The following is a 26,852-nucleotide window of genomic DNA, read 5'->3' as shown; positions in this document are numbered from 1 at the left end:
ATCAGTCTTCAATATCCCACATAAACAAAAAGCTCTTTGAGGTCCTCCCCCTTTTTTTTTCAGAGTAAAGGGGTCTTGAGACCAAAAATTGAGAAAAACCACTGTAGTTTATCCTTAGCTGTGATTGTTCAGTTTCAGGCTCTGACCTCATCAGCACCAGTGTGATGTAATTACAAAAGTTCGTACATGAGGCCCTAGCTGTGCTGAAGGTTTTGTCCCCCCGGGAAGCTGATTTGTGGTGACCTGTTGGACTTGGACTAGCTAGCTTGTTTTCTCCTTTTATGCCCCATTTATAATAGTATAGTTATTGTTTATTAGCATAGTTAATAATTTTGTTGATATAGTTAGTATATTTAGTCAGCACAGTTAGTATAATTTTTGTTTATTAGCGTAGTTAATAAGCGTAGTGAGCGGAGTTAGTATTGTCAGTGAGTGCAGTTAGCTGGCCACCATGGCGCATGAACATCCAGCCACCTCTGCTGACCAGGAGCTCCTTAGTGGTCATTACAGGCTCCTGAAGACCATATGCGATGGCAACTATGCCAAGGTGAAGCTGGGTGAGCACCTTCCCACTGGGACAAAGGTGGCTGTAAAAATTGTAAAACTAAAGGGCTTCGCCAGCATCCACAGGTTTCTCCTGCAAGAAATACGGTGCATGAAAGCACTGCAGACCCTAATATAGTGCAGCTGTATGAAGTTATTGACACCAAAGAGTTCTTCCTCCTCATCATGGAGCACTTGACTGGCGGAAGCCTGCTAGACTATGTAAAATCCCATGGCCGCATGGAGGAAAAGGAGGCCTGGTGCATCTGCCTGAAAACAGTATCAGCTGTTTACTATTGCCATCAGCCCAGAATTGCTCACAGGGGCCTACAGCCGGAGAACATCTTATTTGATGGTGAAATGAACTTGAAGATAGCTGACTTCGGATTTAGCGTGGAATTCAGCAACAGCAAATTCAAGACAATACGTTGCAGCCCCTGCTATGCCGCTCCTGAACTGTTACTGGGCAAAGATTATGAAGGTCCTGCGGTGGATGTTTGGAGTCTGGGCGTCGTGCTGTACAGGATGGTCACGGGGACCCCCCCCCCCTTTTCAAGAGAGGACTGGAAGAAGCTGTGCCGGCAGGTATTAAGGGGGAAGTACACTGTGTCCTACTTTTTATCATTTGAAATAGAAGCATTTCTTTAAAAAATGCTAATTCTGAAGACCCAGAAGACAGGAGATTTAATAAGCATCATGTCAGACCCGTGGCTCAATCAGGATGAGGAGGAGGACCTCATGCCCTTTATTGAGCCACCCAAGGAGAACATAGACCCCTGGGTCAAAAGGGAGATGGCAAAGCTAGGCTTGTGATATGATGGCATCCAGGACACGTTGACCAACAAGTCTTTCAACCACATCATGGCCACATACCTGATCCTCAATGCAAAAAAGCCTAAATTCCATTGTTGAACTGTACATATCAAACCCTACAATTCTACTGACCAGAGTCCTGACCCAGCTCCAGAGGTACAGCCAGAGTGCTCTAGTTTCCAAGAGTCCGAGCAGCACCACGACGTCTACGAGTTGGGGCAGAAGGGCAAAAAGCCTGCTAGTCCTCCAGCCTGCTGGAAGTTGAGGACCATCACTCCTGGACCCACCCCAGAGCACAGGACTGCCACTTCTGGACCCAGCCCAGAGTTCAGACTTGTCAGTTACAGACTCAGGCCATAATGGAGGAGCCCCGCCCCTATTCCAGGCCTCCAGAGTAGCAGCCCCAGCAGCAATACCAGTGGAACATCATGAGAGACCAGGGATGGATGGCGGAGGGTGGCTGCGAGGTGCTGCAACTGTTTCACACAGTTCTGCCTTAGGCTGTCCAAAAAGGGGAGGTCCAAACACAATATAGTGAAGCCCCTTTAGATTAGGACACCTAAGGCAGGGCTGCAGTCAACCTTGGGAGGTCAAGCCAGACTTCCTGCTTTTTTTTTTTTTTTTAAGATTTTTATTGGGGAATTGGGGAAGGGGAACAGCCAAGTTGTTGTTCTTCAGTCTTAATTGTGGAGGGCACAGCTAGCTCAGCTCCAAGTCCAGTCGTCATCCGGCCGCCCATTGGCAGCTCGTGGCCGCTCAGCTCAAGGTGCTGTGTTCAATCTTAGTTGCGGGCGGGTGTAGCCCACCATCCCATATGGAAGTCGAACTAGCAACCTTGTTGTTAGGAGCCCGTGCTGTCACCAGCTGACCCATCCCCTGCCATTTTTTGGCAGCTCAGCAGCAGCTCAGGTGCAGTTTACTGGCCCATGTGGGAATCGAACCGGTGACCCTGTTGCTCAAAGCTCGTGTTCTTAACTAACAGAGCCACTAGGCTGGCCCCAGACACCCTGCATTTTAAAGGCTGAACTCTACAAGCACTGTGTGTGTGTACAAAGAGTCTTGGGCAAAAGGACTCAGTCCAGCGGACGATGGATGTGTGCAAACTGCCATGGTGTTCACTGAATAGGATTCATATCAGGAGGATACCTGGCATCTCCCAAAGCATCGTACCCAAAATTGCTGGTGAGCTTGGAGGATGGCCTGTAGTCCCCTGGGGGACAAGAGGAGAAGCTGCCCTGCTGCAGGTCCGCTCATAGGCCCCAACCTGGGTGAGACTTCAAAGACTGGACTGTTTTTCCTGGGGCCCTTCTCCCCTCTCCTGCTCTTTCAGAGGAAGATGGTTCTTATTAAAATAGTTAGCTCTTCCAAATCTTGCAATAAACTTGTTGCTTCAGAAAGATATATCGGGTATTCTTGTTTTGTGTCCTCCATTGTGAGGAGCATGCAGTGATGTTGTACGTGGACTTAATCGAAACAACTCCGCACCTTTGCATGTTGTGCTCCTCTTGGTCTTCTGCTCCCTTGGCTTTGAACCCTCAGCTACCTTGTCTGTTTGTCCTTTATGGCAGGATGTTGTTGGTTGCTCACATAGCACACACACTGCCTTCTTCGTGTGGATGCTCAATTTGGAGACATCACCCTTCTTTTTTTCTTTTTAAGTACAAACAACATGCACAAGCAGAGAATCTCGGGCTCCAGCAGAGGGACGGTGACTCGGAGGGTTTTGGAGACATATGGGGGCAGACTGAGGTGTGTGGCTGCAGAGGGAGGACTGGAAGACAGCATTTTCCCCATGAAGGGTCTTCCTCCCAAGCAGCCAGCAAGCAGGCACCATCTTTCCTTGATGGCATCCTATTTGTTGCTAAGACCAATGTCAAAGAATTTACCGCCTATGTTTTCTTCTAAAAGTTTTATGGTTTCAGGTCTTACATTTAAGTCTTTAATTCATTTTGAGTTTATTTTTGTATATGCTGTAAGGAAGTGCATTTATCTGTCCAGTTTTTCCAACACTATTTGTAGTATTAAAGAGACTGTCTTTTGTCCATTGTATATTCCTGCCTGCATTGTTGTAGATTAATTGATCATATAAGCAAGAGATAATTTCTTGGTTCTCTTTTCTCTTATTGATCTATGTGTCTGTTTTTGTGCTACTACCATACTGTTTTGATTACTATAGCTTTGTTATATAGCTTGAAATTAGGGAGTGTGATATACCTCCAGCTTTGTTCTTCTTTCTCAAGATAGCTTTGGCTATTTTGAGTCTTTTGTGGTTCCATATAAATATTAGATTATTTGTTCTAATTCTGTGAAAAACTTATTGGTATTTTGATAAGGATTGCATTGAATCTGTAGATTGCGTTTGGTAGGATGGACATTTTAATGATACTAATCCTTCAAATGTATGAGCATGCTATATTCTTCCATTTATTTGTATCTACTTTACTTTCATTAGTGTCTTAATAGTTTTCAAAGTATACGTGTTTTGTCTGCTTGGTTAAATTTATTCCTAGGCACTTTATTTTTTAATACAATTGTGAATAGAATTGTATTCTTCATTTTTCTTTGTGATAATTCATTATTAGTAGATAAGAAACACCACTGAATTATTTATATTTCATGTCTTGCAACTTTATTGGATTCATTTATTCTAATAGTTTAGAACTTTAAAAGATTGAAATATTTTTTTTTGTTTTGAAAATGACTTAAAAGAGGCACTTTTCAATGTCACTTATTTTGCCATGGCATTTCTTTGATTTAATATCCAATAGAACATTATGAGAGCATCTTTCAGCATTGTATGATTTATTTCTTTAGGTTAGTGTTGGTATTTTCTTTTTAGAAAGAAGGAATGAGGGAACAAAAGGAATAAGCAACTTGCAAGTTTAAAGGAGGCTAATAACATGTTTTTGAGCTCTTAAATACTATACAATTTTGATTCCAAAGGTTTTTGCATCACAGAAGTGCATGCCTTGGTTTATATGAAAATTTTTAATTAGAAGCTTTTACTAGATTCAAAAGTAGAAGCCTGAAAAATGTAGAGGTTGTATGGAAATTATGGTATAGGAATAAAGGAGAAAAATATGTTTTGAGAGGATAAAAAAACAGCAATGATTACAAGACATTGCAGCAAGTTGGAACATATGAAATTGAAAATTGGTTTTTAGAATCCCTTTTGTCTCAAAACAGTTATATAATTTTTATGTTACTAAAATAATGTGAAGTACTTTGTACCAATCTAGCCATCATATTACAGACCATGTTCTGTCAGTAAGATAGCTTTACTTAGATCTCTTTGAAAATTGTGATTTTTTAATGAGTTTCAGGTGTACAAAACAATGTACTCGTTAGACATTTACACCCCTCACCAAGTGATAAACCCCCTCCCCCAATCTACTACCCCTCTGTCTATATATATATATATATATATATATATATATATATATATATATATCTCCGTTACAATTCCATTGACTCTATTCCCTATGCTGTACTCCACATCCTGTGACTATATATTAAATTATAGTTGAACTTCATTATTATTCAGCTTCCGCTTAAGATGTACAGTGCAGTGGTCAGGCATGTACACCATCCATGAAGTGGTCTCCCTAAGAAGACAAGTGCCCATCTGACACCCTAGAAAATATTTACATTATTGATTATATTCCCCAAACTGTCTTTCGTATCCCCGTGACAATATTGTGGTTACCAATTTGTGCTTTCTAATCCCCTCACCTTCTCCCTCATCCCCACCCGTCTCCCATCTAGCAACCATCAGTTTTTTCTCTATATTTCTCAGACTATTTTTTATTAGTTTGCTCATTTATTCTATTCTTTAGATTCCACATATAAGTGAGATCACATGGTATTCCCATATACTGTATTTAGGCTTCAGGGTATATATATTTTTTGTCATCTTTTTAATATGTGTTTATGATGATGTTAAGATGACGATGGTAATGATGATTTTGACATTCATCATGCCTCCTGTAATAGGCTTTGTTCTAAGCACTTTACATGCATTGTCTCATTTAAATCTTAAAATAACCCTACGACATGGGTGTTACTATTGAACTTATTTTATGGTTGAGGAAATTGAGGACAAGGGAGGTTATTATGTTTTCCCCAGATCACACTTTTAATAAGTTAATAAACTGGGACTTAAACATGTCAGTAAATAATACTATTTTGTGTATGCATGACACATTCATACAGAAAATGTAAATCATTGAACTTGAGCTTTATTTTATTATAGAAGTCAGTAGCTTTTCTCCATAGAGGTTTCATTTTACACATAGCCTCCATTTTATTGGGGAAAAAAAAGTCTTTTGCTATGCAAAAGTAATTGGTAAATTTTTTTTTCATTTTTATTACCTGTTGACCTAGGAACTAAGGTTAAATCTTAATTACAAATATGTATTTTAATGTGTTTTACACATAGGGAAGCCTGGTACATAAGTAAATCAATTAATGAAATATTTTAAAAAATTAAGAAAATCTAAAGGATCTTGACATTAAAATAAATATTTTGCTATTAAATCAACAGCCTGTGAAGTGTTATTCTTATCCCATGTTCTCAGCAGATCCTTCAGAGCATTGAAATTGCTTTATAGCGTGACTGAGAGTCTTTACGGGCAAGTAAAATTTGTGTAAAAATAATTTAAGTTGGTATTTCATGAAACATGTACCACTTCAAAATTATTCAAAAGTGCCATCGTGATTTTATGTTAAATATTCATTAAAAGACTAAGTAGAATTTGTATCCATTACTGATCTGAATGCTGTGGTACCTGGATATCTTAAACTCATAATGGTATTTTAATCTATTAGATGTGATCTGTATAGAAGAGCAGTCATCATAGCTACTGCCTAGCTACAGTACTCCAAATGCAACAGCTAAACTTGCATGGATGCTGATCAAGATCAGGGAGTTGCTGGAACAGACAAACTAATGGCATAAAAAACAAATTATACTTGTAAATCAAGTGAATATGAGGGGTGAAGAAATCTCATAATATTTGTAAAGATTAGGGATTTAAAATTCCATCCAGAATTTGGGTATTAGGTATGTAAAACCAATAAGAAACTCGAAGCTTTAACCATATTTGTGAAATCTTAAAGTCAGAGTACTCGTAAAACAGTCAAAGAAGCAAAGGTTATTTACTTTATTGTTTCGAAAGCTTCTGTTCTCAAATTACCATATGCGCTTATCTGCACCAGTAACACTCAGCTTCCATCTGTATACTATATTTCTTTATAGAATCACTTCATTCAAAATCTTGGCATAGGCTCTAAGCACTAAACTATCCAAATAATTCTATTGCTTTCTATTTCTGTTTCCCAGATTTGTCTCCGTGTCATTGTAAAAGCAGCATCTTTACAGCTTCTTCTTGCTCATCTTTCCCTTTTTAAATTTAAGTTAAACCACAATCACAGATATAGATTATTTAAAGTGGTCATCAACCTGACATAGTTGTCTTTCTAACTAAATTAGTCCCTAGGAAATATCTCTCAGGGTGCTGGTATTGGCCATTTATGTGAGAATTATCTGGGAAGTTTGTTTTAAAAAGGTAGCTTCCCAAATTCCATCCAAGATCTATAAAATTAGACTATTAAAAAGTGGGGCTTTGGAATCTGTATTTTTGGGTGATTCTTAGGCTCAATTTTGAAAACATCTGTACTAGAATTATGGAAAACTGCAGATAATTCCTTCTTGTGGTGTCCTAAATGACATGAAATCTGCATATGAGATTCTTGTTTATAATCTGGTCAAAACAAAGGCACATTCTCACTTGACTATAGGCTCAGAATTTTTTTTAAAAATTAAAAAAAAACCCACCTTATTAGCTGCTAAGGTTTATACTGCTGGAACAGACTTTAGAAATAATCTATTCGAAAATTTAGAGAGCCAGTGAGTTCCTATTGTATAATACATTGGGAAGCAATAGGTCCAGTAGTATAACTCAGGCTTCTTGAATTATTAAATTTCCCCCCATACAAAGTTATCTCCAAGAATTCAGCTCTTTAAGAAGTTTTTTTCTCAAATGAGTAGTGTTTTGAACCTAGGAATTCCCTGAATTTGGTAACTGCAAGTTTTGCTCTTCCATTTAATACCAAACAAAAGAAAACAAGTAACAAAAAAACTGTTTTCTTTGTACTGAGTTGGTGATTTGGTTTCATGGCCATAAGGAAAATATATCATTGAATATCGTATTTAAGACTTTACTCTTCAATAATTTTGAGCTATTATTTTTAATCTTAGGGTTATGGTAAAGTACAATTCTTAAAACAGTCCTCAACAAAACCACTTCCTCACTTTCTTTAGAAATCAGTGAGTCTTTAGAGCAATTTGAGATAATTGCTATGACATTTTGGTGCAAATACTTGGACGCATCTAGACTTTTTTCTGAACCTTTCATGATTCAGAAAAAAGTCTTAGAAGTCATTTGAATTCATATTTACACAAGCATTTAAATCTTCCTATAGAGGTTTTAGATACAGTCTGATAAGACTTGGCCTATGGGGCAAAGACTTTCTTATTCTTAGTCCAGCTAAACTCTATCCAGGAAATAAAGTCTTCTAACTAAAGGATGGATATTTTCATATTCTATAGATGGTAGTAGCAGTAGCCGTAGTAGCAGTTCCTCCAGGCACTTTACACCTAACTAAAAAACATTCATTGCAAAGGTTTATGAACACCTATATTCAGGACTATTCCCTCTTTTCCTTGCTCACTCAGGGGCAGCCCCACTGGCCACACTTGTCTAGAGCTTCTATCTAAGACCCTGTTCATCTTCTGCTTCCTTTGCCTGGAGCATTTATCCCCTAGATATCTGCATGGCCACTCTTTCACTCCCTTCAGGTCTCTAAATGTTACCTTATCAAACAGTCCTTTCTTTAACCATTTATATAAAATAGCAACTTCCCTAAACAGTTAGTATTTCTTACTCCCCTTAACGTGATTTGTGTTTTTTCATGAAATTTATGTACGTATGATTTATGGTTTCTGTAGGACCTGTATATGTTTCTTTAATTTTGAATTTTTTACTCTTTTCAAAATACAATCTTTCATACATATAAAAGACTATGTAACATTAATATATAAATAAAACATTAAGAGCATGTTGATACGATGAAGCCCATGAACTAATAACAACCCAAGACCTAGGCTATTACCAACAACTTATGTGAGTCTCTTCTAACCCATCCTTCTGCTTTTTAGTTGAAGGAGCTGCCATTCTGACTATTCTTTATAATTTTTTTTATAGTGTTAGACTTTTATAGTGGTTGTATTCCATGCATTCACGTGTGTCTGCATACACACACATGCCTAAAAACATATTGTTTCATTTTGCTTGTTTTTGAACTCTATAAAATAGTATATTGCATGTGGTATTCTAGAACTCATTTCATTCCCTATTATTTTTCTAAGATTTATTTATGCTACTTGTTTAGCTGCAGTTTCATTCATTATTATTCCTGCATAATATTTCATTAAGTAAATATAACACAATTTGTTCATTTTGGGAGGGGTTATTACAAAAAAAATGAACATTCGTGTGCATGTCTCCTGACATGTTTGTACAAGAGTTTTTCTAAGGTCTATACTTAGGAATAGAAGTGTTACAGATTTTTTTTAAGTGGTTGTATTAATTTACTCTCTCACCAGAAGTGTGTAATATCTAAATCCTTTTATTCCCACCAGTACTTGGTATTTTTGGATGCCTTCATATTTGCCAGTCTAGCGGGTTAAAATGGTATCTCATTGTGGTCTTAGTTTGAATTGAACATTGTTCAGTGTATTTATGGGCAATTTCAGCTTTTTTAATTGGAGGGACAGCAATGAAACAGATGTGGCTGAAGCACAATGGAGTGGGAGAGTTGGGGGATATGAGGGTAGGAGGTAGCCACGGTAAAGGGGACTCAATAACACTGAGCGGCGTGAGTGAGCCGTGGTGATAACTAGATCACTCTGATGGCATATGACTGGCTTGTAGAGAATTTACAATGGGAGCTAAGACTTGAAGCAGAGGGATGAGTTAGAAAACAATTGCAATAAGCTAATGCTGTTGCTGAAAAATGGTAGCAGGTTTGGGGAGGCAACTATTATTGATCAAATTCTTTACTAGCTTTAATTCTTCTATGAAAAGAAGTTTTATTAACGTAGCATTTATTTTTTCTATAAGAGTTCCATTTTTTTTTTATAAACACTGAATATTTACCATGAACCTGGGTGCATTTTTTTTTAAGATTTTTTTTTATTGGGGAATTGGGGGGATGGAAACAGCATTGGGGAATTGGGGGAAGGGAAACAGACAAGCCGCTGTCCCTTTTGTTCCTCAGTCTAGCCGTGGAGGACGTCGCCTCACCGGCCCAAGTTGGCACCATCATTGCGCTCTTCTCTGGCGAGGCAGATCAGTCGCCGGCTTCTGGACGGCCGCTCACTGCGGCTGCTGGCTGCTCACGCTGGCTGCTGGCTACATACGGTAGCCCATGGCAACCCACTGCCACAGGGAGTGCAGCCTACGCCATCGCCGGCGACTCACGGCAGCCCAGCTCCAGGTCGAGCTGTCGTTCAGCATCTCAGCTGTAGAGGGCAGTGTCACTGGCCCTCATATGTGGGATCCGAACCGGGGCCCTCTGGCATCCCAAGCGAGTTCTCAACCATCGCGCCACTCGGCCGGCCCAGAGTTCCATTTTTTTTAAGCACTAGATACTCACTTTTTTTTTTTCTAAACACACTTTGACGTTCCATAATTTTATTATTTTTCCATGGACGCAATAGCAGTTTCATAGCAAAATTCTTAAAATATGTTAAAGTATAGCAGTGATTTTTTATTGCCAAAGATTTGAGGGTTAATTTCTGATGTAATAATTTTAGTAACATTGCATTGAATGGCTTTTATGAACTCAGCAGCTGTGGTTACTTATGCTCAGCAGCTGCAGTTATTCTGACTCAAATGGTTTTTCATCAGTTATTAGAGAAGTCACAAGTTCCTGGTAAAATCATTTTTTTAAAATCAAGCAGCTTAATACATTCTTAAGCTCACAGACATTCTTGTGTTTGAATATATTAACTCATATTTCAGGAATATAGTTATTAACTAAAACTTTGCCGATAGCACCATCAGCAAAAAGAGGTAATATATATGTACATTTTTACATAACGTTTTAATTTCTGACTTCTAACTGTAGGCAAATCTGGGTTTGAATAGTTGACACATTTTGAGTTCTATGACCATTTAAGACAAAAGCAAGTAGATTGAAAAACATTATCAGTCCATTTAATTTTGTAACATACATAATGATTTTATATTTATTACTTTTAAACCTTTATAAGGAAATACTAAGTTTACTAATATTATAAACTTGAGTTTTACATTTACAGGTTGTCACTTAGTAAGAAATAAAAATTTCCCTTAGTTTGAAAAATGACTAATAAAGAAAGAATTAGGTATCTATCTTACCTTTCTTTTGTGAGTTATATTTCATGGTAATGAAAGAAGAATTGATGAAAGTTCTGTATTGATTAATTCTAGAAAATAATATAGAAAGAACGACAGAATTTGAAAAATCACTGTTTTAGAAACTCAATAAAATAATTGATTCATAAAATTATTATCAAAGATTGAAACCATTAGAAGGTTCATGAAAAATGTGCAAGAAAAGGATCAGCTGTTAACCACTTGTGCCCAGTGATCAGTCTGTATCACAAAGAGGAGGCATTCAGACACTATGTGCCTCCTGATGTGCAGCAATATAAAATATACTTTCCAAAAGGACTCTTTCAAAAAAAAGTGAACCTTGTGACAGATGGTTACTAGACTGACTTACCATGGTCATCACTTCATAAGGTATATAAATGTAAAATCATTATGTATATGCCTGAAACTAATATTCTGAAACTAATATGATATTGTATGACAACTATACTTTAATTGAAAGAGAGAGAGAGAGAAAGAGAACATTGGTGACCATTTAAGGGAAATAAGGTGCCCCCCCACCCTCCCACAGAAAAAGTGAACCTAGTCAATACTTTAGAACTAATGTCCCATTAATAGAAAACACAGGGGGTAAAGGAACAAATTAAATGACATCATTGGATCTAAAATGTGGGACGTTCTGAAAGATAACTGACTCAGTTTTATCAACAGGGTAATGACGTGCAAAAAAGAAATGGCAGAGAAACTGCTCTATATTAAAGAGATTTAAAATACATAACAACTGCATGACTTTTCTATGGGTACAATCTAATTTAAGCAAAATTTTGAGACCATTAAGGAAGTTTAATTATGGACTGGGTATTATATGACACCAACGGATTTTTATTAATTTTGTTAGGTGAAATAGTGGCATGCGATTATGTCCATTTTTTTTAGATACATACTAAGCATATAGGAGTTCAATAATGTGGTCTGGTATTTGTTTGAAAAGACTTAAGGAATCACAACAACAAAATAAAAGAAAATAGGAATGGAGGAAGCAAGTATGGAAAATCTTGACTATGGTTGAATCTAGATGACGATATCCTTGTGTGTCTTTGAAAATGTTCTTAATAAAATCCATTTTTGAGGGGCCAGCCGAGTGGCGCATTGGTTAAGAACTGACTTGGGATGCCAGAGGGCCCCGGTTTGGATCCCACATATGAGGGCCAGTGACACAGCCCTTACAGCTAAGATGCTGAACAACAGCTCAACCTGGAGCTGGGCTGCCCTGAGTCGCTGGCGACGGCGTAGGCTGCAGCCCCTGTGGCAGTGGGTTGCCATGGGCTACCGTGTGTAGCCAGCAGCCAGCGTGAGCGGCCAGCAGCTGCCGTGAGCGGCCGTCCAGAAGCCGGCGACTGATCTGCCTCACCCGGGAAGAGCGCAATGATGGTGCCACTTGGGCCAGTGAAGCAACGTCCTCCACAACTAGACTGAAGAACAAAACGACAGCAACTTGTCTGTTCCCCTTCCTCAATTCCCCAGCGCTGTACTCATCTCCCAATTCTCGCCCCCACCCCAAAAAAATAATCCATTTTTGAGTATTTTTGAAAATGGTCATAGTAAAATTAATTTCACAAACTTCAAATAAATATGATATTTATATGACTTCTTGACTTTATTACTCAATTTAATTTAGACAGCTTTTAGTACTTTTCCTCAAAAAAATTCTTAGTGGGAGGAGTTTGCTGCTACCATGGTAGGTGTTGAAAATGACAGACACTCTCTGAGTCCCCTCATGACAGACATGATAAAAACCAGCCCCAGCCTCTGAATATAGACGAAGTGAATCAAGAGGTGGTTTCCTTGCCTCTCTTGGAGGCAGTGGCACTTGAAGCAAGTTCTAATTCCTGGTTAGCACCCAGAGCCAAGGCCAGGGATGATGGTGAGGAAGGCTACAGCTGCTGTGTTCAGTGGCAATATCAGCTTTTCTTAACTTTTTCCACCAGTTTTTACTGGCCCTAAAGTCCATTTTTCCACTTTCCTGTTATTCTGTGAGCTATCTAACATTGTTTTAATACTTACTTTTTCAGTTTTTACAGCTTTATTGAGGGTAATTGACATTTAATAAACTGCACATATTCAGAGTGTATGAGTTGATAAGGTTGACATATGACATATTGTAGGTGGTGTGATCAAACAATATGGTGAATATTTAAATTTTAAAAAATTTATTACAGTAAAAGACACATTGCCATTAATACCCCTCAGAATACACCCCCTCTCTTTGAACACACTTATCATTCTTGCCACTTTCTGAAGCAGTCCTGGAAGTCCTCTTTCATGAGTGTCTTTAGTTGCGCTGCTGTGGCTGCCTCAACATCCTGAATTGATTCAAAATGTTTACTTTTAATGGTCATTTTGACTTTGTGAAAGAGCCAGAAGTCACACGGTGCCAGATCCGGTGAATAAGGTGGATAAGGACACACGATAATGTTTTTATTTGTCAGAAATTGCTGTACCAGAAGTGATGTGTGACATGCAGCCTTTTCGTTGTGATCAAAAGATATGGTGAATGCTGCTGCCCAGTGCCAGCCAAATGGAAACGTAGGGATCTTCAATATGGGAAGCGACGCATTGAACCTTAGTAACAGTGTGTAACAAGTTTCAACTTGTTTGGTGCAGTCAGTCGGGTGTGAGCTATGGTTGAGAGAAGGTGTGTTTTAAAGTGTCCCGTAAATCATCCTCCATCATGACAACACTCCATGTCACACACCGCTTCTGGTACATGGCAATTTCTGTCCAATAAACACATTATGGTGTATCTTCATCCACCTTATTCACAAGATTTGGCACCGTGCAACTTCTGGCTCTTCCCCAAAGTCAAAATGATTGAGGACATCAAGTCAGCCACAATAGCACAACTAAAGACACAAGAGTAATTCTAAAAAATGTGTATTTCACAATAAAAAATAATAATAAAAAAAAGACGAGGATTTTCAGAACTGCTTCAGAAAGTGGCAAGAATGATGGGATAAGTGTATTTAAAGCAAGGGGGAGTATGTCTTTTACTGTAATAATTTTTTTTATTTAAACATTCACCATATGATTTGATCACGCCTCATATATACCTGTGGGACCATGACCACATCAGATAACAAACATTTCCATCTCCCCCAAAAGTTTTTCCTTTTGTAATGACTTTGTAATCTCTTCTTGTCTCCCTTCTCCTATCCCAGGCAATTACTGATTTCTTTTTTGTCAGTGTAGATTAGTTTCATTTTATAGAGTTTTATATAAAAGGATTATACAGTTATATACTCTTTTCTGTCTGACTTCCTAATTATTACAATATTCATCGGCATTGTGTGTATTAGGAGTTTGTTCCTTTTTTTACTCATTAGTAGTCCAGTGCATGGATGTACCACAATTTGTTTTTCTTTCACTCATTGAGGGACATTTAGATTGTTTCCAGTTTAGAGCTACTAAAAATTAAGTTGCTATGAACATTTTTAAACATTTTGTGTCTTTGTATGAGCATATGTTTTTTTTACTCTTAGGCAAATACTTAGGAGTGTAATGAATGGATCATACAACAGGTTCATGTTCAGTTTTTAAATTAACTTCCAAACTTTTTTTAAATGTGGTATATACTAAATATTTTTAAATAGGTAAAAGTATTAATTAGAAGACATAAAGTCTTATATATGTGTGTTTATTGGTGTGTCTATGTAATATAATGTATTTGTACATTTTATGTCTGCCTTATGTGTACTTTCATAAATAACAAAAGTATAATTTTACTCCCAGTGTAATCTTAATCTGAAGTAGGATTATTAGATCCACTAATTATATAAGTACAACAATGCATCATAATTCCATATTCTCAAGGTAGAGATGGATCCAAACATTTCATATAATTTAGAAATTGATTCCAGGTCTGAGTTATTTAGTATTAACCAGAATTATATATAAAACATTGATATATATGATTTATAATAAAGTGTTCTAGCTAGTCAAATAATTTATACCTCAGTATTTGAAAACAAGTATATTCGCTAGTGTTAGTAAAATTTAAATATCCTTTGATGAGAGATAAGTTCATTCTTCATTTGGTAATGTTAAAATTGTACAAGATAGGATTTCTCCTGAGGTTTATTTTCAGGATTTTTTATCAGATTGCCTTGGGAAAATGATGATGGAAGTTCTTAATATAGTAGGGTAACTGTACATTTCACTTTTGATCTTGAGTGAAATCTCATCTCACAAATCATCAACATGAATTACAGTTTGGTCTTGTTGTGACTGGCATAAATATTTTTATGGAAAGATTTGAGAGACATAGAGAAATATATACATCATATATTAACATTAGAAAGATAAACCTTGGGATATTCTCCTTTATCTCACTTTAACATGTTAGTGTACTGTTTCATTTTCTCAGTATGTGAAATTTAATATGGTTTTTTACATCCTGATGTGTTTCATAGCACAGTCAAACATATTCTACATGGCCAACCCAGAGAGAACATAAAAATGTTAGGGGGTAGGTAATGAGACTATTGACTAAGTAAACTTATGGGCTCCCAAATAACTATTGAGAAAGGAAATAATGCTTAAGCTGAAAATAAAGAAATAATATTTTAATATATAATAATATTAAAATATAATGTTTTAATATTTTAATTCATTTTAATAAAATGAATATTTAAACATTTATTTAAAATACAGTTAGAAAACTATATAGTATTTAGCATATAAAATTTACTAATTATTTTGTTTTTCTGTAAATTCTTATATAGTAGTCTGCCCTATCTACTTTTCACTTTCTGTCATTTCAGTTTACTGTGGTCAACCATGGTCCAAAGATATTAAATGGAAAATTCTAGAAATAAACAACATATCGATTGTAAACTGCTGGCTGTTTCTGAGTAGCCCGATGAAATCATGCACTGCCCCACTCCATCCTGCCTGGGATGTAAATCATCCCTTTGTCCAACATCTCCACACTGTAGGTTCTTCCCACTTGTTAGTCACTTAGGAGCTGCCTTGACTAGATCGACCGTCACGGTATCACAGTGCTTGTGTTCCAGTTACCCTTATTTTACTTAATAATAGCCCCAACGTGCAAGAGTAGTGATGCTGGCAATTTGAATACTCCAAAGAGAAGCTATTAAAGTGTATTTTCTTTAAGTGAAAGGATGAAAATTCTTGACTGGCATCAGAATTCACCTAGGTCTCTAGATGACTTTTGCCTTTTTGACTTTAGCATTTAAAGATTTATCTCTATTTCCCTGGCACTTGAGTTATAAATTTTAAAAGTTTTCTGTTGATGATGTTCATTCATAATTTTTAAATGTACTGTGTTATAAAAATTTCCCGACATTTAGTCTGCCATATTCCCTTAGACAAAAATGTAATTGACTGATTTCTTTGACAATCCATTTTCTCATGTGTAAATTGGGAATAAGTGTTTCGTTTTAAAATCTATATTCTTTCTCATTCCCTGAAGGATTGTAATTGAGGTGACTTACAAAAATATAAGTAAAATGTTAGTATAAAATCAATAGTTGAGGAAATCAATCAAAAAGAATATTGGGACAGGAAAAGAAAATAAAACTAGGGAAACAGTTTATGCCAAAAGAAGACAAAACCAACAAAAACTCATGCTCTAAGGTTCTATAAATTTGATATTATTGGATCAGAAATTTCTCTGTATGCTGCATAATATCCAAAGTAAAAACAAAAATACAATTGGGTGTAAGATTTGCATGCCAGTGGCATAATGCACACTGTTTAGCACGAATAGAACATGGGAGAAGTGATGTAAATATGTTGTTCATGGGAAATTTCATTCCCTTTGATAGATTGTAAAGGAGTATTACAGTCATGCGCTGCATAATGACATTTCCATCAATGACAGACTGCATATACTACCATGGTCCCATAAAATTATAATGGAGCTGAAAAATTCCTATTGCCTAGTGACCTCATAGTGTCGTAGCACTATGCTTACTCACGTGCTTGTATTGATGCTGGTGTAAACAAACCTATTGCACTGCCAGTCTTATAAAAGTATAGCACATACAAGCATAATTGTATAAAAGTATAGCACATATAGTACGTAATATTTGATAATGATGATAACTATGTTTCTGGTTTGCTTATTTATTTGGTATATTATACTTGTATACTTTTTAATTTAGGGTGTATTCTTTCTACTTATAAAAAGTTTGTTGTAGAGTAGCATTCTGTGTTACACTGGCAGCAGCTTCATATATCTCATGTTTACTGTGTCTCTTGATTGTATCATTTTCTCGTGCTTGATTTAATTTGGTGGTATTTTGTACAGTAGCAGTATGCTGTACAGGCTTGTAGCACAGGAGCAATAGGCTCTACCATATTAGATTTGTATATACACGTTCTAGGAGTATAGTAGGCTGTGCCATCTAGGTTTATGTAAGTGCACTCTGATTTTCACACAAGGACAGATGGCCTAACGATGCGTCTCAGAACGTATCCCAGTTGTTAAGCAGTGCATGACTGTACTGAATAAAGTATTTTTTGAAATGGTTTAAAACATGAGTAATAGGAAGACATTTTATTTGTGCTTTGTAAAAGGATAAATATTAAGATTTGTAAAAACAAAAGATGGTCCATCGTTATGTTATAGCCCTAGCCTCATTATAAAAATATTTTTCTTATTTGAAATTCCTTTTTATTACTCTGTTCATTAAACATTACAATATATTATGATTCTATTATTGAAAACAAGTCTCACTTGGGCTGGCCAAGTGGCTTAGTTGGTTAAGAGTTAGCTTAAGAATGTGAGCTCTGAGCAATAGGGCTGCCGATTTGATTCCCACATGAGCCAGTGACGCTGCACCTGAGCTGAGCTGCCGCTGAGCTGCCAACAGGTGGAAGGATGGCTCAGCTGGTGAGAGCATGTGCCCACCCGCAACTAAGACTAAGCTAGGTCTTGAGCTGAGCTGCCACTGGGATGGCTCAGTGGATAGAGACCGTGCTCTCAACAACAAAGATGCTGGTTCAACTCCCACATGGCATGTGATGGTGGCTATGCCCACCCACAACTAGGACTGAACTCGGCACCTTGAGGGGAGCTGCCACTCGAATGGCTCAGTGGATAGAGCATGTGCTCTTAACAAGGCTGCTGGTTCAGCTCCCGCATGGGATGGTGGCTACACCCACCTGCAACTAAGTTTGTAACACAGCACCTTGAGCTTAGAGGCCATGGGCAGCCAGATGGCGACTGGAGCCCTCCACAACTAAGATTGAAGAACAACAACTTGGCTGGTTCCCCTCCCAATTCCCCAATTAAAACAAAACAAAACAAAGAAACAAAACACAAGCCTCACTTGTTATTTTTGTAGGATGAAAAATGACATTTTTGGGGCTAGCAAAGATTTTATTCTTAAAATAGTTTTGTTTTGTTTTGTTTTTTAATTTTTAATGGGGAATTGAGGAGGGGAGCAGTGTTGGGGAAGCGGAATTGGGGAAGGGGAACATTGTGTTTTTCCAGGACCCATCAGCTCCAAGTCAAGTTGTTGTCCTTCAATCTTAGCTGTGGAGGGTACATTAAAATAGTTTTTAACATCATGTATGAAAAAATATTTGAAACTTTTTTCCTTTAGACATCTTTTTGCATTCTTATTTGTTTTCTGCCATGTTTGACAAATTTAAAACACAAATAAGTGATAGGAAATGTTACCAGAGTTAAAATAGCATCACTTCTGACTACCAACTAGTGAAGTTTTGTAGTCTAGCAAAGCTGATAAATTAGGTGTTGTGTAGGGTTCAGCTAGAACAAATGAAAATAATTTATCAGAATAACAAAGAAAATGAAACAGATTCACCACAGTTTTTTCAAGATTATAGAATGAATCAGAAGCTCTAAAAGTAAGTTGACTTTAACAGCATGATTGTGGATTTTTAACAATTAAGTAGTACATTCATTTGGAAAGATTTATGGCCCTTATTTTATTATGAACTTTAAAATACAAGAACCCAACAAAATATGAAATATAGCCCGATCTTTTTTTTTTTAAATCTCTCAAAAAGTAAAACAGAAAAGCAGTCAACATGCTGCAAATGTTGATGTTTAATATACTAGCTAAGGAAAACATGCCTTTTCTTTTGGATTTATTTTGTTTATGTCAGATAAACAATGAGACAGCATGATTTTAATATTTAGTTGAAATATTTATGAAGAAGAATCATTGGATACCTCACTGAGTTTATACACACAATCAATATCTGCAATATAATATGAATACTTGGTGACATTCTGGATTATTCTTAGCACCTGATTAAGAAGGCTAGTTGATGTTATTGAAATGGAACTCATTCAACACTATTTTAGAAAAAAAATGTGTGAAATAACTCAGAAAAAGTCAAGAACCATATAATTTCACTGATGTGTGCAATATAAAACTGAAAGCAACAAAAAAACAAGACAAATAAAGAAACAAAAACTCATAGACACAGAAAATGTTTAGTGGTTACTAGAAGGGAAGGGGGAAGAGGATGGTAGATAAAGATAAACGGGGTCAAATATATGGTGATAGAAGGAGAACTGATTCTGGGTGGTAAACACAGAATGTGATATATAGATGCTGTATTATAGAATTGTACACTTGAAACCTATGTAATTTTACTAACCATTGTCACCCCAATAAATTTTAATTTAAAAAAAAAAAGAAACAAAAGAAAACCAAAAATAAAAACAGTAGTCAAGAACTCAAAAAGAAAGGAAAAAGAAAACGAAAAGGTGAGGTGCAGCTGGGCAGCCTGGGCCCTGGAGCTGGCCTGCACACTGTGTGGAGCCCACCCGCCTTCCAGCCGCAGCCGCCTGCGCCCCTGCCTGCCAAGTGGATGCTTTCCATCGCTGCCTGCTCCTCTTCTGCTGTGGGGCACCCCCGTGTTGTACAGGCCTGTGTGTTTTTAGAAATCAGCTGCCCAGGAAAAATGACTTTTCCTCATTTGAGCCACCTTGTGAGGATTCTACCCCCAGAGATGGGAGCATCCGTGTGCCTCCATCTCATGCCTGGTGTTCATCTCTGCAGGGTTTTGTGGCTATTTTGTCCCTAAAAATGCTTTAGGAGCTGCAGTAAGGAGCTTCAGGCTCTAGACTGGAGATGGGGACATAAACAGGCTTATACACATTCAGATAATTTGGACAATATGGTTCCAGACCACAATTTCTTTTTTCTAGAATTTGAAATACTAATAGAAACAGAAGATGAGATTACACCTGAAGTTGCAGAAAAGGATGAATCAGAGATTATAGGGAGCATGGGTGAAGTACTTGAGGAGTAACTGGATACCATGGCAAAACATGAATCCAGAAAACATAAAATTTTCCAGAAGTTTAAATCTACAATAGTCCTGGAATCGGAACAGATTCTCAGATATGGCAGAGGGATTGTCCCCGTCTGGATCTCTGTTGAAAATATCCCTCAAGAAAACGATATTCCAGATTGCCCCTGTGATGCCAACAGAATATTTGAATTCTGTCCAGTTCATTGCCTCAGCTGCTCAACTACCAAAGGCGGGCAGACTGGGCAGGAGTCTTGATTGGGGTGCCCTGACCTTCTTCACCTGTTCTGACAACTGTAGACTGGGCATGGGCTAGACAGAGGAATCTGTTTGGAAACAAGATATAACAAACACCTTAAAGACAATGTTGTAAAGCTTTAAGAATGCTCATAATCTCTTAGACCTTGCAATTCCAATTTTTAGGACTTTAGCCTAAGGAAGTAATTATACCAGATATAGAGCTACAAAGATGTTGTTTTAGGCATTGTTTACAATGTCTAAATATTAGGGAAGCAAAAATGTCCAGTGATAGCGAATTACATAAATTTTGGTGTATGTATACAGTGGAAGGATATACAGCTTCAGTGATGCAGACCTGTATGCACGCCAAATAAGATAAAGATCTAAACTGACATCAAGATTCCGTTATGCAGCAGCGGCTTGATGCCCAGCCCCAGCTGAGCTGCCAACAGGTGGCAGGATGGCTCAGCTAAAAAAAACCCAAAAAAACAAAAACGTTATGCAGGGTATTGATAGTATGATCATAATTTCTGTAAAAATATTTGTACATGTGTAAGTGCACAGAAATCTGGAAGGATACTTATTAGGTGTAAACTGATTAACTATCAATGTTGGGACTAAGTGAAACAGTTTTTACTTGTATGTATATTTTTTCAATAAAAATGGGTTATGTTCCCCCCCCAAAAAAATAAGAGAAAAAGGAAAAGAAAATGAGTGAATTGATTTTGATTATGATGATAAAAAAGCTGATGATAAGGAAGTGAAGGTCCTAAATAGGGAAAATTTGTTTGCCTGGCCTTGTTTTCACTAATTGATCTATACGTCTTTCATTTGAATTTTAAATGTATAGGAAACATTAAGATGACAACAGAGCCTTAATATAGAGCCTTAATACTTACAGTTTTTGATATTTTTTACCAACCAGTAATTACTTAAATTGTCTTACTGTTTTATACATTTTGCTATGCTACTTAAAATATTTCCTGTCATTTCATCTTTTCAAAAAAACTATTTTTCATTTACAGAATTTTGAAATTTAAAGTAATCAAACTGAAAAACATTCGATTTCAGAAATAAGCAAATAGAGACTCTAGGAGGTTATTAATAATGGATAATTAGAGCTTTCTGGGTAAAGAATTAGCTTTTCAAATAAGAGCCATTAAAATATGTAATTTTATAATGGTTTCTCAATTTTAAGTTCTTTTGTTATTTGCTTAAATAAATTAGTAAATTATTAAGCCAATTGCACAAAGATAATGGGATTAAAACTTGTTTATGTTTGGTCTTTATTTTTATAAGATAAATATGGCTGTTTTTGTACCTATGCTATTTCTCCTGAAGTCATTTTCATTTATTGCTACTTATTGTTTTCTTCATTCAGGTTATTTCACAGTTGAGGATATTGGGCAGATCAGTAACAGCTGGTTGCAAATTTGATAGAGAAATCTGGTCTAATGAACTTTCTCCTGTCCTCAATCTCTGGAAGAAGCTAAACCAGGTTAGTAGTGGAATAGTCTTCTGATCTTTTTTTTCTCCTTATCCCTTATTTTTCTAGTTTTATCCACAAACTGTCCGTGTTGGTAAAATTTTGCATTGAACTGCCCTTCATATATACAATATCCTGGAATGAGAAATACTAGTAATAGAAGTAGATCAGCCCAAGAAGCAGTGTCACCAGTGCAATTTTTCTTTTTTTCTGTGTGTGTTTTTTTAAGATTTTTATTGGGGAATTGGGGGAGGGAAATAGCTTTGGGGAATCGAGGAAGGGGAACAGACAAGTTGCTGTCCTTTTGTTCTTCAGTCTAGTTGTGGAGGACATCGCTTCACTGCCCCATGTTGGTATTATCATTGCGCTTTTCCCGGGTGAGGCAATCAGTCGCTGCCCACTGAACGGCTGCTCACAGTGACTCATGGTAGCTCATGGCAGCCCACTGCAGCCCCGCTGCAGCCTAATTGTCACCAGCCACTCATGGCAGCCCAGCTCCAGGTCGAGCTGTTGTTCACCATCTTAGCTGTAGAGGACGCAGCATCAATGGCCCTCATATGGGATCCGAACCGCGGCCCTGCTGCTCAGAGCCGGCACTCCCAAGCCAACTCTTAACCAAGGTGCCACACGGCCGACCCCAGTGTAATTTTTCTTATCCTGGTAATGTGCTATGCCCTCTTCTATAACTTCGATATATTTTGCTCACACCTTGCCTTCTCTCTCCCCTTTCTGTAAAGTCAGTGACTGCTTTTAAAGGTGAAATGTTTCAAAGGAATCAAAGTGCTAAGGAGAAACATGTATCAACTGGAATTGACTTGTTTTTATATTGTAGAATAGTTATATTGTAGATTATAGAATAGTTGCTTGCTCACTGAGCAAAACCATTAGAGTATTATGATTCTTATTATTGAATAGGGATTTGTTCTCTGGAATTAAAAATATAACTTTGCAATTCATATGTTTAATAATATTATAAAAATGCCTCCATGTCAGATTTCTGACTATGAATTCATGGCCCTGATTGCCATTCTTAATACCAGTTCATATTGAAGTTATTATTCTGTACCTTCTGAAGGCTGACTTTTTGGTACCACACGTCTCAGGTTTTTCTACACCAGAATACTTTCTGGGTTATTTGTTTGTTTTCAACTTGCCAGCTACTTTTTAACATTTTATCTGTTCGCGTGGTTCCCTCTGCATGGATATACCTTTCTCTCTATTCAGTTGGATGACTTATTTTTATAATCCTTACTAGTCTAACACAAATACCACTTTATGGCTTGCCAGAGATATGCATTGCAAACACTGTGGTAGTAAATACGAGTACACTACTGCCCTGTCCTTTAGAAGCTCACGAAGTATTTAATACATAGGTTCTCAGATATGACACATGTAAGAAAGTATCAGTCTAGCTCCTGTTTTCATTTTACTTATTACATGAGCCTCTTTTTATTTATTTTTTATTAAAGTTATTGGAATGACATTGGATAGTAAAATTATATAGGTTTCAAAGTGTGTAATTCTATAATACATTGTCTATATATTGCATCGTGTGCTCATCACCCAGAGTCAGTTCTTCCATCAACATATATTTGACCCCTTTTCACTATTCTACCATTCCTCCTCCCCTCTTACCCTCTGGGAACCACTAAACTATTGTCTATAAGTTTTGTTTCTTTGTTTGTCTTATTCCTTTGTTGCCTTTAGTTTCAAATACCATATATGAGTAAAGTCATGTGGTTCTTGAATTTTTCTGACTTATTTCACTTACCATAATAATGTCAAGATCCATCTATGTTGTTGCAAATGGCAGTATTTCATCTTTTCTTAAGGCTGAGTAGTAGTCCATTGTATGTATGGACTACGTCTTCTTTATTCAGTCATCTATTGAAGGACAATTTGATTGTTTCTGTGACGTGGCCACTGTGGATAATGCTGCAGTGAACACTAGGGTACCTACCTGGGGGTGTCAAAAAAATATACAAGTGGACATGTTGTTCAAGCAGTAGTTTGCCATAATCAGAACTGTCTGGACTCTGATGGTAACCACTTTGAGCACCTCTTGTAATTGCAGAAGTCATATGTGACTTGTTTGTATTTATCTTTTGTTATCAGTATATATTATTACAATTTTAATACAATTTCTCTTTCTTAAAATGTGTATGCATTTTTTGTCACCCTCTGTATATCTTTACAGATAAACGTTTTCAGTTTCTTTTTGGGTAGATACCCAGGAGAGGGATTGCTAGGTCATATGGTAATTCATTCTTAATTTTTTGAGGAACCTCCATTCTGTTTTCCATAGTGGCTGTACCAATTTACATTCCCACCAATGGTGTATTACCAATGGTTCTTTTTCTCCACAGTCTCTACAACGCTTGTTATTACTTGTCTTGTTGGCAATAGCCGTTCTAACAGGTGTGAAGTCATATCTCATTGTGGTTTTCATTTGCATTTCCCTAATAGCTGGTGAAGTTCAGCACTTTTTCACATCTGTTGGCCATTTGTATGTCTTCTTGGGAGAACTGTCTGTTCAGATCCTCTGCCTGTTTTTTAATTGGATTGTTTGGGGATTTTTGCTGTTTTGTTGTATGAGTTCTTTATATAGTTCGGATATTAACTGCTTATTAGAGGTGTTTGCAAATATCTTCTCCCATTGAGTTGATTATCTCTTTGTTTTACTGATGGTTTCTCTTCCTGTGCAGAAGCTTTTTAGTTTAACATAGTCCCATTCATTTATTTTTGCTTTTACTTCCCTTGACTTTGAGGTCAAATTCATAAAATCCTCTTTGAACCCAAGGTCCATAAGTTTAGTACCTATGCATAGTACCTATCCAGTTTATTGTTTCAGGTCTTATGTTTAGGTCTTTTATCCATTTAGAGTTAATTTGTACATGAGCAGTCTAATGACAGAAGTCAAGTTTCATTCTTTTGCATGTGGGTTTCCAATTTTCCCAGACCATTTATTGAAGAGGCTTTATTTTGGCCATGGTATGTTTTTGGCTTCTTTGTTGAAAATTATCTGTCCATATTTATGTGGGTTTACTTCTGTGTTTTTAATTCTATTCCATTGGTCTGTGTGCCTTTTTTTTGTGCCAGTTACCATGCTATTTTGATTATTATTTCTCTGTAGTACAAGCTGAAGTCAGGGAGTGGGATACCTCCTGCCTTATTCCTTTTTCTTAGGATTGCTTTGGCTATTTGAGGTCTTTTGTTACATGAGCCTCATTTTAGTAATCCCTTGAAAATTTGTTTTTCCTTGATTTCCAATTTAATAGTTATTTCTTTATAAAAGCAACACAGGAGTTACAGAATTTATAATTGGAAAAGATTATAATTTTTTTCCCAAGAAAATACTCTTAGTTTACTAAGTTATATTTTTAGTTTAAAGAACATTTTGTAGTATGAGATTATTTGCCATGGTACATAATGTCATTATTAGGACATAACTTTTTAATTTCTATTCAAGGATCCAGTAAATGCAGTTTGTTAAAAGTTCTCACTAGATAGAATATTTATATCCTAATGGAGGTAACTATTTCTTTTCTGGTGAATAGGTTGAAGAGAATTTGTTTAGAGACTTTCTAGAGAACTGTTTCGCCAAGGCGGCTATGCAGCTAATTTTTACTTCTACAGCCGTTTTACTTAGTTACAGCCAACCTCTGTTCTGAACTGATGGTCTTTGTATCTGCTGATAGGAACCTGGCAGTTAAATATTTTTAATGGTCATCACTGATCTAACGCAGTATAAGAATGTGGCTTCTAGGGCCAGACTGCTGGGTTCAAATCCTAGCTCTAGTGCTTAATAGCTGTGTAAATTAGGAAAGTTACTCAACTTCTGTATCTTAGTTCCTTTATCTATAAAATTCTAATAATGGTAGTATTTGCTTTATTGGAGTCTCATAAGGAAGAAATAAGTTAAAATATGTAAAGCCTTTATAATCATGCCTGGCATATGTGATCATTCGCTATTCATTTTACTTTTATTGAGAGTACAAAGATTTATAATATATGACCACTACTTCATTTGTCCTTTTTCTAAGCAAACTATTTTCATTATTTATATAATTATATGTTATTCAGTCATTCAGTTATAATATTTTAATTGAGCACCTAGTTTGCGTCAATGATTTTATGCTAGGGACTGTGTTTTGGGCAGAATAGTCATGGTACCTACTCCATGGAATTTATAGTTAGTTTATAAGAGAGACCTGTTTAAAATTAAACAAGTAAATAAGCAACTAAATATATTATAAATTATTTCAAATGCTGTAGAAGGAAAGAACAGGTGCTATTATAAAGAAAAGGAGAGAAGACCTAATTTAGACTGGATAGTTAGGGAATGTTTGCTTGAAAGTGAAATTGAATATGAGACATGAGCAATGAGAAGACACTAGCCAGAGCTGGAGGGGAAGGCCATTCTGAGCAGAGAGGACATCAGGCACAAATTTCCCAAGATGAGAAAAAGCTTGACGCTTTCACTAAACCTGAAAGAAAGTCAGTTTGGTTGGAGTATAGAGACTAAAGGATAGTGTGGAATGAGGTAAGTGGAATAATTAAGATAGAGTGAGGAGTTTGTATTTTATTTTAAGTGCAGTGGGAAACCATGAAAGAGTTTCAAGTGGTAGAGGAGCCACAATCCTGTTTACTATTTCAGAAGATCCATATGGCTACTGTGTAGGCATCAGTTTGGAGTGAGGTCAGAGAGGAACTAAGGAGAACGCTCAGGAGGCTCTTGCAGTTGTCCAGGTAAGAGTTAATGGTGGTAGAGCTGGAGAGAAGGGCTGCATTCGAGTTAGATATTGGAAGTATTACTGAAAGAAACTAAACATGGATTTGGATGAGTGTTGAAAGAGAGGATGTGTTGGTTTTCTGGATTGAATGACTGGGTGGAGGTGCACCATTTACTGAAATAGGGAAGACAGAGAGAGTGTACAAATTCTGCATGGGTAGGAGTGGAATAGACAGTGATACTGCAGAGTTGAGCCAAGGTTTAATTTTGGATATCTAATAGA

The 26,852-nt window shown here is 36.8% G+C and overlaps 1 protein-coding gene and 1 pseudogene across 1 annotated transcript in view; both read left to right on the top strand.

Annotated features, from left to right (window-relative positions):
- Positions 1-26,852, top strand: part of DYNC2H1 (dynein cytoplasmic 2 heavy chain 1) — a 301,806-nt gene that overhangs the window by 205,501 nt on the left and 69,453 nt on the right. The window contains exon 80 of the mRNA XM_019665532.1: positions 21,733-21,849. Within this exon, the coding sequence (XP_019521077.1) occupies positions 21,733-21,849 (117 nt within the window). The remainder of the gene's footprint in view (positions 1-21,732; positions 21,850-26,852) is intronic.
- On the top strand, positions 730-20,484 carry LOC109394940 (programmed cell death protein 2 pseudogene; annotated as a pseudogene).

This window comes from Hipposideros armiger, unplaced genomic scaffold (assembly GCF_001890085.2).
Source record: "Hipposideros armiger isolate ML-2016 unplaced genomic scaffold, ASM189008v1 scaffold_446, whole genome shotgun sequence".
NCBI lineage: Eukaryota > Metazoa > Chordata > Mammalia > Chiroptera > Hipposideridae > Hipposideros > Hipposideros armiger.
This window is presented reverse-complemented; position numbering and strand designations above follow the sequence as displayed.